General features: G+C 54.4%; 5 protein-coding genes across 5 annotated transcripts; 4 read left to right on the forward strand and 1 right to left on the reverse strand.

Moving 5' to 3' along the window:
- Positions 1-851: 851 nt before the first annotated feature.
- On the forward strand, positions 852-4,304 carry NCS54_01278500 (Hypothetical protein; the record flags this gene model as incomplete). Its single annotated transcript, XM_053158007.1, has 2 exons — positions 852-3,061; positions 3,107-4,304. The coding sequence occupies 2 exons, from the start codon at positions 852-854 to the stop codon at positions 4,302-4,304; spliced, it is 3,408 nt and encodes a 1,135-aa protein (XP_053013982.1).
- Positions 4,305-4,516: 212 nt separating this feature from the next.
- Positions 4,517-4,915, reverse strand: NCS54_01278600 (Succinate dehydrogenase assembly factor 4, mitochondrial; the record flags this gene model as incomplete). The annotated part of the gene is made up of 1 exon (XM_053158008.1): positions 4,517-4,915. The coding sequence occupies one exon, from the start codon at positions 4,913-4,915 to the stop codon at positions 4,517-4,519; it is 399 nt and encodes a 132-aa protein (XP_053013983.1).
- A 1,512-nt stretch (positions 4,916-6,427) lies between these two features.
- NCS54_01278700 (Phosphate transporter) lies at positions 6,428-8,236 on the forward strand (the record flags this gene model as incomplete). Its single annotated transcript, XM_053158009.1, has 3 exons — positions 6,428-6,503; positions 6,547-7,065; positions 7,110-8,236. 3 exons carry the CDS (start codon positions 6,428-6,430, stop codon positions 8,234-8,236), a joined length of 1,722 nt encoding a protein of 573 aa, XP_053013984.1.
- A 1,648-nt stretch (positions 8,237-9,884) lies between these two features.
- On the forward strand, positions 9,885-12,305 carry NCS54_01278800 (Hypothetical protein; the record flags this gene model as incomplete). The annotated part of the gene is made up of 5 exons (XM_053158010.1): positions 9,885-10,058; positions 10,109-10,128; positions 11,699-11,957; positions 12,017-12,043; positions 12,132-12,305. The coding sequence occupies 5 exons, from the start codon at positions 9,885-9,887 to the stop codon at positions 12,303-12,305; spliced, it is 654 nt and encodes a 217-aa protein (XP_053013985.1).
- Positions 12,306-13,451: 1,146 nt separating this feature from the next.
- NCS54_01278900 (Hypothetical protein) lies at positions 13,452-14,812 on the forward strand (the record flags this gene model as incomplete). Its single annotated transcript, XM_053158011.1, has 6 exons — positions 13,452-13,783; positions 13,848-13,888; positions 14,030-14,404; positions 14,495-14,508; positions 14,581-14,625; positions 14,675-14,812. The coding sequence occupies exons 1-6, from the start codon at positions 13,617-13,619 to the stop codon at positions 14,810-14,812; spliced, it is 780 nt and encodes a 259-aa protein (XP_053013986.1). The 5' UTR covers positions 13,452-13,616.
- Between the last annotated feature and the right edge of the window lie 121 nt (positions 14,813-14,933).

Consider the following 14,933-nt stretch of genomic DNA (forward strand, 5'->3'; position numbering starts at 1 on the left):
ACTTAGCGCCCACCGCTCCCCTCCCCTGGTCCTGCCCCATGCCCACCGATCCCTGTCTATCCCTGTCCATCCCGGCGACGGGTCCTGGTTCTGCGCGCCCATGCCATCACGAGTTAGACTGGCCTGGCACACACACACGCACACACACGGTATTCGTACAGTACAGGTATCGTCCGTCTGTCTGTACAGACCCGGCACAGGCGCAACGACGAGACGATCCATTGGGCGGGTGAGCTGCTTGGTTGGGGTCACGCTCCGGCCAACGCACATCTTGTTCTTGGAGGTGGTGTTTTCCGATCGCGTGTGCGGTTTGTCGCAAGCAGTTGAAGACCTGGAGATTCTGCCTCCTGCAAAGATCAGGCAGGCACAAATCGGTTTCGAGATTTCCCCCAATCGTCGTCAGTATCACGTTGTTTACTGGGCTGCTCTGCTCGACCTGGCACGTGTCGCCGTGGTTCCCCTGCGTTGTTTCGGCGCGCTCTGAATCCAACCTTTGCTCTCTCCAAGTTCAGTTCTCGATCTTGGCCAGCCCAGCTGTTTGCGCTCCCCGCGCTGCTGCATCTGCTACCATCCATCTCCTGCATTTCACTCTGTCCCGCCCGCTCGAGGTGAGGTGGATGTGCTCGATCAAGACTGACGGACGGCTTGGGGAATAGCTTCCCCAGCAGGCCACTCAAGTCAGTAGGCGTCAGCCATCTCGTTGGTGCGGCCTACAGCTTCAAACCTCACAGAGTGGGCACCTTTTTTTTTCGTGTATTTTTTTTCTTTCCTTCTCTGGGGCGTGGGAGATTTTCCGGGGTGGGCATTGGGTGGGAACCTGAAGGGAATTTTGGAGCTAAAAAATTGGCGCCATGGATCCACGGCATCCGCCCAAGCTTCCCTTTTCGCCGTCGCCATACGCTCGTTCTCCTTTCCCTTCCGCTCCTCCAACAACACCATCATCAGCATCCTCCGTCACCGGCGTCATCGCGACTTCCTCTGCTGCAAGCGCCTCGGCCAGCGCATCAGCCGCAGCTGCCCTCTCCGCACCCGCTTCGACATCTGCTTCCTCGTCCGAGCCTTCGTTTGTCCTCGCGCACGCGTCGTCGCATCCTTCTCATGCCCATGCCCAGAGTCTGAGCCCCGGCCAGAGCCCTGCGTATGCCGCCCATAACCAGTTTCAGCGACGACCCTCGGACACGCCCTTCCATTCATCATCGGCCCGCCACTTTCAAGATCCTGCTTCCGCCCCTCGCGTCCAGGGCTCATCGTCGCTTCCATCTCTTAGAAACCTAAATCGCGCCATGCCGCCTCCAAACTCGCCTCCTCAACCCGGTGCGAAGCAGCAGCAGCAGCAGCCGCCCCCGACGCACACCATGATGGGTTACGGTCCCCCTCCGCCGAGGGCACCTCCCGTCAGCGTCGGGCCTCCTACGTCTTTCCCCCATAGTCGAGAGCTTCCTGCCTTGAATCCAATTGCGAGAACTGGCAGCAGCAACAGCTCCATGTCGATATCGGCCATGCTGGGCGGGCCGCCCATGCGCGACTCGCAACCTCCACCACCATCACATTATCCTCCACACTCAACAGCCCCCGGCTCTGCTCCAGGGTTTGCGCCTGCTGTGCATGCATCACCGCGGATGCACTCTGCCGCATCCGATTATCCTCCCTTTCGTCGACCTCAAACCCCCGACCACCAGCGGCCGTACGATCATCGAAACTCACCGCCCGGTCATTATTCTACACCCGAACTTCAGCGCTACGGCACCCCGTCCGCCTACAACTCAAGACACCCCACTGGCTCGGCCGACCACGCGAGAGAAGCCAATAGACTACCTCCTGCACCTCCTCCAAGACCGAGCAGCCAGCCCAAGGCTTATCCAGGGATGCCACCCCGGCCCATGGAAATGGGTAGGGCTCCAGGACCAGAGGAAGCTTATGGAAGGCGAGAAGAAATGGCAAGGCCCCCGCCGGGCATGGAATACAACCCCGAGAGGGCTGGCCTGCGTCCTTATCCCTTTGACGATCGATATAGAGCAGAGCGCGAACGGCAAGGTGAAGCAGAACAGCGCGAGAGGGAGAGAAGGGAGCGCGCGTATTCTGGAAGCGACTCGGGTCGACACCCAATGCACCCTGGTGACTACGCACATAGGGAGCCTCCCAGGAACCCGCTACCGTATGGCCGACCACCTGAACGCGACCCTAGGGATGGACGCGACCCACGAGAGAGAGATCCTCGCGACCCTCAAGCTAGGGACCCGAGAGACATGCGAGAACGTGATCCACGAGAAGCCCATTGGCCCCGTCCAGGCCCCGATCCGAGCTATCGCGCCCCTATGGAGCATCAACGCCCGCACCCCGATTATCCCCCTTCCACGGCGCCGTACCCGGGTCACGGCCCCGCCTACCAGGCTGCGCCCCCGGACCGATACCCCCCGGCCTCGCATCCGCCTCCTGCTCCGAATGCGCCCACAGGCCCTCCGCAGCCTTATGACTCCCCCGACCGAGCCCGAATGAACCTGTTGCATCAACAGCAACAACCACCCCCTTCACACCGACGACCTGGTGAAGAGGGACCGTCGCCTCCAACGATCGCTTATAACGGAACTCACGGCCCGGGCCCATTCGAGTCGCCTCGGCACCGGAATAGCGACGACGCGTCTGCTCCGAACGGTCAACGTAATTTGCTGGCTATTCAAGAAATGAATCGCAAAGGCAGGATATCGCCGCTCCCGCAAGCTGTGCAGGGCGCACAATTGCAGCAGCCAGGCCCAACAGGCGAACCAGGAATTAAGAGCGAGTTTGGTCGAATGTTTGCTGGTATTGGCAATGGAGTCATGGGCGTGTCAAGCCCCATCATATCTGCTGCCATGCCGTTTACAAATGCCAGCCTGGCCAAGCGGGAGGACTCCGAGAACCTGACCCCAGAATCGGGTCCAGATGCAGGAGGCAAGGGCACCAAAGGTCGTAGGAGAAAACTCAAGGAGGAAGATGGTAAAGGCGATGATGACAGCTCTGGGCGACTCACCCCGGCAAACCGGGCCAAACGACCCAAAACGCACCAACATCATCACCATCACCAGTAAGTTTCTAGGTCACTTGTCCATGATGTTTGCTAACTTGACAGTCATCCACATCACCATCACCACCACGTCGATCCCGCGCAACCCGGTGGCGCTACTCCGTTTAAGAACATGAAAGGGGTCGTTGGCGCAACGGATAAAGGCCTTCCCATTCCGCACCATCATCATGCTCCTCGACCAATGCATACTCACCAGCCAGTGAAGCAGCCCGTGCAGAACACCGCTCCGGTCATACCCCCGAAGCCGAAGACCATTGTATCGTCGAAAGCGGTATTGGAATCTGTCTCGAGTCGACCGCGAAACCACCTGGGAGACTTTATATACGAACCGGGCTTGAAGGCAGGAAAGCTCATCTCCCACGGCCCCTCCCAGCGGGCCTTCGCTTCAAACCCGAAGCCTCTGCCCTGGGATATGATCAAGGACAAGGAGAACTGTATCTTGACGGTCAAGGTTGCGCGCATCCATTTGTCGTCCATCTCGAGGGAGGAAATAACGTCCCGGGGGTATCTTTGGGGTACGGACGTGTACACTGATGACTCGGACGTGGTTGCAGCGTGCATTCACAGCGGATGGATCAAGGGTGAATGGAACGAGGATGTCGACAATTCATTTTTGGAATTGGATCAGGGAACTGGCGATAAGCGACGTAAGAAGACCGCCAATTCGTCGATTGACCTGGAATCGGAAGGCCTCATCACAGCACCACCACCGGGTGGCCCGATGGCGGTACCAGCACGACGCGACCTTCATGTCAACGTCTTAATCCTGCCTCGCCTAGTCAAGTATGCTGCCTCTACACGGTATGGGATTTCGAGCCGAGAATTTGGTGGAGACTACGCTCATCGCCATGCGGTTCATGACGGCATCAGCTACATGATCAAGAGCATCCGATGGGTAGAGAATGGGGCACAGCCACAGTCACGACTTCGAGGAAAGGCTCGTCGGGAACGCATGCGAAAGGCCATGTGGGAGGTCAAGGGGGGCCATAATAACGCCAACGGGATCGATCGCGAGCAAGAGAAGGAGCAAATCGGACGGCTACGAGGCGAGATCTCAGCCACTTGGAGGAAGAAGGAAACGGAACAAAAGGAGCAAAAGGACAAGGACCAAAATCCCGACGCGGACGACAATGGGAACCAGGCCAACGACAGAGAAGCCAGCAAATCAGAGTCAAAGGAGCAGGACAAGGACGTCGAAATGCAGGATACTGAGCCGGCGAAGGAGGCGCAGACGGAACAATGATCTTGTTGCGATGCTATCACTTGGGCTGTCACTTGGGCATGAGAGGCGTTGGCGTCATTGCATTGCCGGGCGAGGTGACCGAGGTGTTGTAGTATTAGAGAATACCCCATTGGATCATGATATAGGAGTTTAATCATACGGCGTCTCTCCGTCTATGTCTATGGTACATTTTTGTACATTCCGCGCCACTGTTGGTTTTGTTTTCAGGTTGTTTAGAAATCCGTTACTCGTCCATTGTAGCTCCAATCGCCTTCACCACCCCATCGGAGGGGTTCGTTCTTGGGCCCGCCGACCTCTCCCGTCTTCGGATTCGTATCACCCTCGAACTCGGGTGGCGCGCCACGGAACAAGCCTTGGTTGACATCTTCAGACTTTTCGGGGGTCGTTGCGTGACGGGCCTGCGATGTAGCGGGTGTTGTTGTGCCGGTTTGTTCCTCCACAGGCTGAAAGGCGGAAGAAACGGCGGCTGCGCGCTGAAGACGCTCGAACTCGGCCTGCTGCTCAGCGGGCAGCTTGGGAGGACCGGGACGAGATTGGAATGTTGAAGAGAGACGGGAGGGAGTTGAGAGACGGAGGAGGGGGGGCATACGGCGGGTGAGTAGTCGAGACATTGTGAATTGCGATTGCGATTTCGTCGTTGACGTGAGGATTGAGGCGATTGCGATGGCGAAAGTTGATGACGGAGGGTTCGGAGTAGAAACGGGCCGAGGTTAGATTGATTTGCTACTGTGGGGGTCGGGGGAAGTGGGGGCGCGAGGTGCTTCCGTCGGTACGTACCGACGTTGGCGTCCTGTCTTTCCCACTCATCGATGGCTGCAGATGGAAGTGCAATGGTTCATCCAGGCACCGATCAACACGATCCAACGGGAATACCCTCAACTGGACGGAACCGTGAAGTCTCCATCATTCCGCGATTATCGATCCATTTTGTCTTTTTGGCCCCAACGGTGGACATCGACAACGGTCTGCATCCGCCTCATCTCGGTCGCCAGATCGGGCGGGCCCAAACGCACGTGGGATGCAAGCCCGTCCCTGAGGAGCCAAGAAGTTCTTGATGGATTCAAGGGACCGGGGGTCATGTCACTGATGCCCATGGCGCTGACCAAGAGGCGTGGCGCTCCTTTGGGGGGATTGTGCAGGAGATGGCTTGCGTCTCGGTGACGACGTCTTGGGTGGATGATGTGATATCACCGGATTCCGCGACATTCCCGTTACTTTGGGACAACGAGTGTTTTGCCAGAGATTTTGGACTTGGGAGGTTCTACGGGGGGTTGTCACTTCGTGAACTCGGCAAGAAGTCTTGTCGATATGCGAGCCTAAGCGCAGATGATGGACCCATTATCATCTCCAACAACGACAAAGGATTCAATAGCTCACATCCAAGCATTGGAGATTTGCTCCAAAAAATCAAGCTCTCGGAGCCGCTGTGTCACGCTGTCAGGCGTGGGTTGTCTTGGCCAAGCGGCTCTCGCTGACAACTTCAACCTCGTGGCCGATCTGGTCCGTGTCATTGGCCGCTACATGGACGAGCCCCCGGTTCGGCGCGACATTGGATCGCTTCTTGGCCGGGCTTGGAAAGGTCTGAATCGGTCTTGTTCGTATGGTTCCGGATTTGCTTTCTTCTTTCTGTTCTTTGTCATGGCGCGCAGCCTTGACCCCTGATGTCGTCTGTTTCTCCAACAACTAGTAAAGGTCGAGATCCCAATGTCCTGGATATCACCTCCGCAGACTCTTCCTCTCCTCGAATCACATACCCTCAACGCTGCACACACAGCCCGCCTTGACAGCCAAGAGATATCCGTTCGACACACGTTGCGCGGTCCGGTGCGGTAGCGGATGCTACGGAACCCCATCGCATCAACCTTGACACACTTTAACCAGTCCCCTGGGTTCCTGAGCCAGCCCATTCTAGACTTTGGCCCTCCTCGCGAGTTTTGACAGCCCGCTAAGCTTGGGCCAGTGTTTCCTATAAGGCCCGTGGACACCCCCAGAGCCTCATCCTAGTTTCTCACAGGCCACCATCATCATGGATTGAGCTGCAGTTGTCGTGGGGACACGACGACATAGGCTTCTTAACACTCTTATCTTATTGTCTTATCTACCTCTCAGAGTTTCGCCAGGAGATGGCGATACTCCATCAGTATGACTACATCTTCGCCCTGACCGTCATCTTTGCCTGCCTCGATGCATGGAACATTGGTAAGTGTCGTGGTATGCTGTCGAATCACGACTAACTGTCTAGGTGCCAACGATGTCGCCAATTCCTTTGGCACGTCGGTCTCTTCGAGGTCCCTGACCATGAAGCAGGCGATGCTTGTGGCAGCGGTGTGCGAATTTGGAGGCAGTGTCTCTGTCGGATCTCGAGTGGCAGACACGATCCGGACAAAGATTGTTGACCCTCACCACTACGATACCTCTCCAGCGGTTCTTCTCCTTGCCATGATGTGCACCATCATGGGATCGTCACTCTTTCTCACCTTTGCTACTCGCCAGGGTCTGCCCGTATCAACCACTCACTCTCTTATCGGTGGCCTTGTAGGAGCTGCCACAGCTTCGATAGGCATCGACAAGGTCAACTGGGGATGGCATGGCGTCTCTCAGATCTTTGCCGCGTGGGTCATTGCCCCAGCCATTGCTGGTTGCATCGGCGGCTTGCTCTTTTTCTTTACCAAGAAGTTCGTGCTAACACGGCACACTGCTGTCAAGCGGGCGTTTTACTCGATCCCTTTCTACACATATCTCACTGTAGCAGCACTTACCAGTAAGTTGTCATTGGCGCTGAAGTGTTCTATGCTGACAAGATAGTGCTCCTCGTTTGGAAAGGAATCCCTACCATCGACCTCTCTGCCCGTAATACCGTCGTCTCCGTCTTTGCTACTGCAACTGGAGTCGTTCTCCTCCAAGCCCTTTTCTTACTGCCTTATCTTTGGACACGAATCATGCACGACGACTGGACCCTTAAATGGTACCACGCCTTTCATGGCCCAATGCTGCTTTGGCGAGCACCACCTCCTCCGACACCTGCTGGCTTCACCAAGCCCCGTCTCAAGGACTACTATCGTGGACATCTCACACGTGAAGAACTCGACTACGTTCGTGCATCCGAGACACTCCTCGAGTCTATACAGACACCGGACGGCCGTATGCCTGACTTTGATCGAGACGACCAATGGATTCTGCCTCCGCCAGCGATGACACCACCCAAGACCCCGCCAAACCGTTTCGAGCCTCGAGCTTCTTCAGAGTTTATCCCCCCTCGACCTGACGGTTCGTGGAACAGCCCGCGCGTGATGGCTTGGAAGGTCAACCGAGTGCTCCTGCGTGGTCTAGAAAAGGATGTGGTGGCGATGCAGAAGCGGAACAACATTCTTAACTGGGATCTCGAAGATATGCACGCGAGGTCAGCCCACTACGACAACCGAGCAGAGTATATGTATTCGGCCCTTCAGATTCTTACAGCCGCCACGGCGTCTTTCGTCCACGGAGCCAACGATGTTAGCAACGCCGTCGCGCCTATTACCACGGCGTATGAAGTATGGCTCACTGGCGAGATTCCCGACTTCATCGACATACCTGTTTGGATCTTGGTGGTAGGGGGCTCATGCATCGTCGTTGGTCTTCTCACATACGGCTACCACGTCATGCGCACGCTGGGGAACCGCCTTACGCTCATCTCGCCCAGCCGCGGGTTCTGCATGGAACTCGCGAGCGCCATCACGGTGCTGATGGCGACGAAGCTGTCACTTCCTGTCTCGACGACGCAATGCATCACAGGGGCCACGGTGGGCGTCGGGCTGGCCAACGGGGATTGGAGGTGCATCAACCCCAAGCTCGTGGCGTGGATCTACATGGGCTGGGTGATAACGCTGCCAGTGACGGGTGTGATATCGGGATGCTTGATGGGGCTTATTCTTAATGCGCCGAACTGGTGAATATCTGTCTTTGCAGCGATGATACCTCTTGTTTATTTGTAACTCTGATATAGCATGGCGTTGGAGGATAGCGTGGGCGTGCTTCGAGGCACTGGTTTTGGATACTTGGTAGATAATGGACTTCTATCGACTGCCTTGAATTTACTTGGCACCCTTAGTAACGGGTTGTTGAATCGACGGAATGATACATGACGAGTCTTGATTGTAGTGATGACGGATTGGATCACCCACGAGACCATTGTTCCTTACCAGGCCGCTTCCACATGGTGCCTCTCCTCCTCTCAGAGCTCGACCAAGATCCCACTGCGATGAATTTATCTCCAGGGATTGAAAGATGGTAGTCTCCTGTCCGACAATGTGGAAGCCATATGAACCGAGCCTGGTGAATATCCAAGTGCGAGACGCCGTCACAACGGTTTCCCATAAAAGGCAACCAACCCTTCTCGCGCATTGCATGGATCGTCCGTCATGTCTGATTCGTCAAATTCAACTGCTATGTGGGTGTTCAGCCTCGGACGTCGTAACATCCGGCGCGGGCGCGGCTTGGGTCTCGGCTTCAGACGTGGCGACATCCGGCGTGGGAGCAGCTTGAGTCTCGGGAGGTGTCGTGTCCGTGTCCGTGTTCATCGGCCACGAGGGTTTCTTGTTCGCAGCCACATCGTCGTACTAGGCTATAGGATTGTCAAAGATGAAATGCCGTAGAAGTGGACCAAGATGCGGTAGTACCTTGGGCTTGTGCGTTCAACTCGGTGGATATTCTCCTCCCTCCTGGAGGGACAAAGACCTCGCACCTGTGCATTGCGACGTAGTGATGTCCCAGAGAGTCCGTCGAGACGAGCGGGCGCGTCTAAAAAACATGATGAGCCAAACTCCCGTGTGAAGTCTTGACTCATGACCTACACGATAACACATCACGTCATACTCGGAATCCATCCAGCGGCAAAAGACCTCGCCTGGAGCGAGGTGGACTGGGTCTTCCTGATAGACATTTAGCAAAGGAACGGCGTGAGAGATTCGAGCCATGCGAACAGTGATTGGTTTGAGAAGCTCGGTAGGGCGAAGGCCGTTGTTCAGATATTTCTGATAGGCTTCTGAGTCCTGGTAATTTTGTTGTGGGACTGACATGGTGTTTCTGCCTTGAGATGGATGATGATGATGACAATAATGCCAAGTTGAAAGAAGAAGAATGGGAATGATAGAAATAACAAGGAATGTATCTTTGGAGATGAGAGGACAGGACACCGTCGGGGTCAAGACTTGGGAAGGCAACATCAGGACTCCTTTGATGGCACTTGCTGATAACCATTGGCAACTTCAGCAACACGAGCAAGCAAGGACACAGAAGCAGATCGATCGAATGGGGGGCTATTGGTATCAAAAGCCATGACTCTGCAACATCTTGGCCCCTGCCCCCTGTTACTGAATCACTTGCCTCGTGAGCAGGTAAGCAGGCTCGAGTACTGACATCCCTTGTCTTTCAATAGGAGATATTGGCAACCTGCTAACATCCCGATGGAGTGAGCAACTAGGAGGCAGGTGCAACATGAGCAACGTGAGAGTGCCCTTTGGCCGTCTTCGAATTTCTTGACGCTCTTCACATTCAGTCATGACCAACGCCAGTAAAACAGCAACATCCAACAGCATCATCATGACTACATTCCGGAAAATCTCGGAATATAAAGATTACCTTGGGAAAACGGTTATCAGACGCCCCAAAGATCAACTACTCCCCCGACTCGATAGCCAGAACGGCCAGATCTACATGGCGCCAGGAGAGGTGTACTGCAGATTTCGTCACCCTGACGGCCAGCTCTGCTCGAATGTTTGTACAACGAAATGTTGGAACAGCGGCTAGACTGACATGGATCTTAGGATGCATGGTTTTCTGAAAGGTATAATTTGGCAAGGCACTATTAGATTGAGCACAACCTCACGGTAGCACACAATGCGACAATGTCTCACTCGACCAAGAGGGAGAAATCTGATAGTTGGTAAGGTCATTTATCCCTTTGGACACATCGTCGTGGTAACTTGACTGACGATCTTAGGATGGTACAAGGAGCTTATGGACGGGCTTTAACCGTCCTGGCGCGCCAAAGACCAACAGTTCCTGCAACTCGACACCCGAGCAGGGATCCATTTGATTGGGATATTCTCCACGATAGTGCGAGCGAGAGTGTACCCGACAGGCTGCAGTGCCTTGAAGACGTCGCCGTGGAATTCGCGAGCCGCAGTATTCCAAGGGAGATATTCTTCATTGGAAACATCGAGTCGGAGGGGCTGGGCCGAGTTCTGATCGATCGTGGGTGTGATAGTAAGCAGATGAGCCTCTATCGTGACAAGAAGTTGCAACATACGGATAGTCGGGCGAACATTCCTTCGCACGACGTCTGCATCTCACTAGAACTCTGCATAATCGTATCTTGACGGCGTAAGAGCTGAATGCCCACCTCTTTTCCATCACCGTGTGTCTCAGTGTGGCCTTCAATGACTTCGATGACACGAGCGCCCAGCGTAATCGTAGCAGCAACTAGGTCCTTTCGAGGCTTGGGATCGAGAACCCGATCTTGGATTTGGAAATCTTCATTTGAGCTTTCACCTCTTTGATCGTTTTCGTCGTATTCGAAACCCTCCCTCTACAGCCTCTGGTCCCGTTTCCAGGGGCTGTTGAGGTTGATGACCATGCCGACATAGGCCATGGTGTCAACAAAGTCCTTCGCGTTTCCTTCCGGTAATGCGGGAGCCCTTCAAATGATCAGTCATGGACAATCGGTGATGGGGTCGGGAGGTGGGTGGTAGGCTCGCTCATTTCCACGATGGCTTCGTGCTGGCGCCAGATCGTTGGGAGGTCGGGGGCGGATGATGAGTGAGAACTCTCAAGATGAGCAAAGTATAAGATGGAAGAGGAGAGGAGAAGTGAAGAAAGGGCCTTTAGCGTCTGCCTCTTCACCAAATGCACAACAGCAAACAGCACTGTCAAACGGCACTGCCAAACAGGTGCACTCGCATCCAGGCCTCATTCGCATAACAGTCAGTGAATCACTGTAGAAAAGAAGTCCAAGACGCACAATTTGCTTGCCACCTTAGGCACCCAACTTATTTGAAGGCCATCTGCGCACCCTTTCCCTTCTCCTCTCATCTTCCTCTCCTTCACGCACCTTTCTACTCCTCCTCCTCCCCCCCGCCTCAATTCTGAGATATCCAAAATGACCTCGAATGAGACCAGACTCGGCACTCCCAGTCCTTGTTTGCGATGTCTCCAGTTCGAAATAAGAATCAATGGGATCGAGCGAGCCGAGGCGGCGCCAGCAGCCTTGCCCGTCAAATGGACCTCCATTGCATGCGGACCTACCAGTTTCTTTTCTGGATGCCGTCTATGCCGCGCACTAGATATCACCTGTCCTCCGTACGTGCAGAAACCCTGACATATCCAGCCCTGCCGTCTTTGCTAACTCCTTCAAGCTGCCCTACCCTGATGTATGGCAATACAGAAGACATGATTATGACAATATCCTACATCGTTGATACTCTGGAGATGCGACATCCATCGAACTTCGCTGTGGCTGAAGAGGGTGATAAGTTTGCTCACATCTTCTCCCGCGCGGCCCGAGGAGGCGTTGTCAAGGCTCTTGCCAAGCTGGGTGCGGCCTTTGATACCATTGCCATCAGCCACCAGCGGGAGCACAATCTACTGGGATCTCAGAACCAAGAGGATATTGAAGTACGTTGTTCCTTGTGTTTATCAGTGCTTCGTTGTTCAGTCACTAATTCCCCCTACAGCAACATGTCCGCATCTACAAGGACAAGGTGCTTGCTCGGCAGTTAGAGATGATTCAGGCTTGTCTCCCCTTATCCAAGGCAGAACTACGGTAGCTAACATCTCATCTATTTCAAGCCCGGAGGTGAAAGTGCGTTTTCGGAGCCCCTGCACCTCCGGTCAGGCGACACTGGTTTCCTTGAGTGGAACACCGCTGTGCAGGACTTCCGTAGCGAGGTTGCTCGCGCGATGGAGGATACGCACATAGCCCAAGCAGCTATCGACATTGTCTTCTCGAGATTGCCCATCTAATGGGCCGCCATTACACTACCCGGGTCATAGGTTGCTAAGAAGATGGCCATGGACCATGTTACCAGCCCGTCTAACTTGATTTGTTTCAAGCGTGGAGCCACCAAGGGGCGAACAGTGGCCAAGCTACGGTAGTTGACAATTCAAGTTTAGGGAGTCCCCTCTGAAAGGGGGAAAACGTACTCTATGAGCATTATGTCCCTTGTGGTGATTGTGATATCTTGACTATTTCCTCTTCAAAACTGGCCTTTTCGGTATTGCGTTGACTGAACCACGAGTTTATTCATGTCAAGATAATGCCTTGGCTGACCGACAACCTTTTTCTTTACATCACTCCCCCGCCTCACATCAATATGACCCGCAGTTGGGAAAGGTTCTCCCAATATCATGGGTAGCATACAAGACCTTCTATTTCTGAAGCATCAGAGAAGCATCACCTGGCAGCTTTTAATCTGAAGTCGGTTCATAACCCACGTAATTCTTTAATGATCCTGATTGATTCACGTGGCGCGTCTTCAAAGCTGCTCCTGGCCCTGCTTACTCTGTACAAGAATGTTGAATCTTGTTGCATTCCGCACTTCCACATAAATCACACCACGCAGACAGGCTTTGATCTAGAAACTCGCCTTGCTCCAGGACAGTACCAGGGCGCAGATAATTGCATCTCCCTTGCGAAGTTTCAAGTCGGTTCAAGGGTCTTCACGTGATGGGCGCAACGGTCCGAGGTCTGGACCCTTCGGCTAACGAGGCAAGTCAAACCGACAGCGCGCTAGCCAAAAATAGTGGCTTACCCCATGCCTACCTATCGCGGTCTAGCTTCACGTGGCATTTTCTTATCGAATGTCTCACGTACTCCTCTCTTTAATGGGGACTTGGGGGAACATTCGACAGGGTTTTCGCTGCGAAAAGTGCATTAATAATTATGAAATGGAGCCTTGAGTCTCGCCTTGAAATATCCCTGAAAATGAGGCAGTTGCACTATCGCCCGCTTTCCTTCTGCTTCGTAGCCTCACTGCGTATCGTGGCGTGATCCGCACCACCCCCAAAAACTGCACCCGCCCGCCTCAAGGCTGCGCCAAAAAAGGGTCCCCCCACGTGATCGCAAAGTGGTTCGGCCTCTCAACCGCATTTACGTACATATCGCCTTACGGCGAGACCGGAGTCGGCTCTACAATATCTATCCTCCAGATTCCTCCTCGTTCCTCCTGTCTCTACGACTGCAACCACCTCTGCTCGAGTCGCCGACCTCGAGACTCTCCGCCCATCCCTCTATCACCCCGCCTCCGAAGCGACAGCCGCCAATTTCGAGCCATCATGACACAAGCCCCGCCACCCCGCTCCTTGCGCGACAAGTGCATCGAGATCAAGGACAAGGTCGACGCGTTCCTGGCCGAGGATCCGGATACGCAGATTCTTCGAGATGTACAGGCGCAACTTCGCGTGTCGATAAGGGTTGTGGAGGAGGCGTTGGAGAGATACCGGTGCGTTCAAGTCTGAAACGTCTTGACACATTCACCAGGTCGCTGACCCATTTCACGCCGACAGACCTGAACAGATCTCCTTATCATACAATGGAGGAAAAGATTGTACGTTTACCTTGAGAGGCCGTTCTGGGAGCTCTTGGGGATCGGGCGCTCTCGGGATTGCTGTCATGAGCCCACTCCCGCCCCCATGAGCCCCTGCTTACCCCATTCACCCTCACCAATGCTGACCCATGATGTTGACAGGTCTTGTGCTTCTTATCGTGATTCTCGCATGTATGGGGAAACGCTATTCCCAGACGACAGCCATCAACGGAACCTCCAACTCCGCGACCCCGGAGAAGCTCCAAGCCGTGTATATCGTTGCCGCGCATCCATTCCCTGAGATTGACGAGTTTGTGGAGTCATCTAGCGCCGAATACAACCTCGAAGTGGCTCGTTACGTGTTGTCGATGAAGAAGGGGCTGGAGATATATCTCGAGGAACGACCGAGCATAAAGGCAATCTTTGTGGGGACGCGGAGGACTGATCCTCATGGAGAGAACTTGACACATTTTGATCCGACGGACTCTGGGTGGCCTGCCTTTATGCGAGTGCATCCGGTGATCGATTGGCATTATGGTACGTGGATATTCAAGGTGTTCCTGGGCCCCCCTGGTTCTTGGACATGATTACTCCTCTAAGCGACAATTGCTAACTGGACTTTGATAGCGCAAATTTGGGCAGTAAGTTGGAATTGGCTCCCTGCCTGGGAGCCATCTTCAGCTATGACGTTGAAAGAAGGCTAACATGTGCAGTTTATCCGACATTTGGGAATCTCATATTGCCCCCTCTATGACCAGGTTAGTCGAGTTTCAACGAGGGACTCACTCTCTTACTAACATGCATCAGGGCTACACCAGTCTTGGCGGAAAAAAGGATACCCATCCCAACCCTCACTTAAAGAAAGAAGGTCAGAACGGAGAGGGGTTCCGACCGGCATACGAGTTGACTGCAGATGACGAGGAGCGCTTGGGTCGTGAATCGTGATTGGGAAAAAAGGAGGAGGAGGAGGCTGTACTTGTAAGGACTTGACTTGCTTGCATGGAGAAGCGTTGAATAGAGTATAGACTCACGGCGTTATGTCATGACTGAGGCAGCTTGTCTCTGT

Source organism: Fusarium falciforme, chromosome 10 (assembly GCF_026873545.1).
Source record: "Fusarium falciforme chromosome 10, complete sequence".
Classification (NCBI taxonomy): domain Eukaryota; kingdom Fungi; phylum Ascomycota; class Sordariomycetes; order Hypocreales; family Nectriaceae; genus Fusarium; species Fusarium falciforme.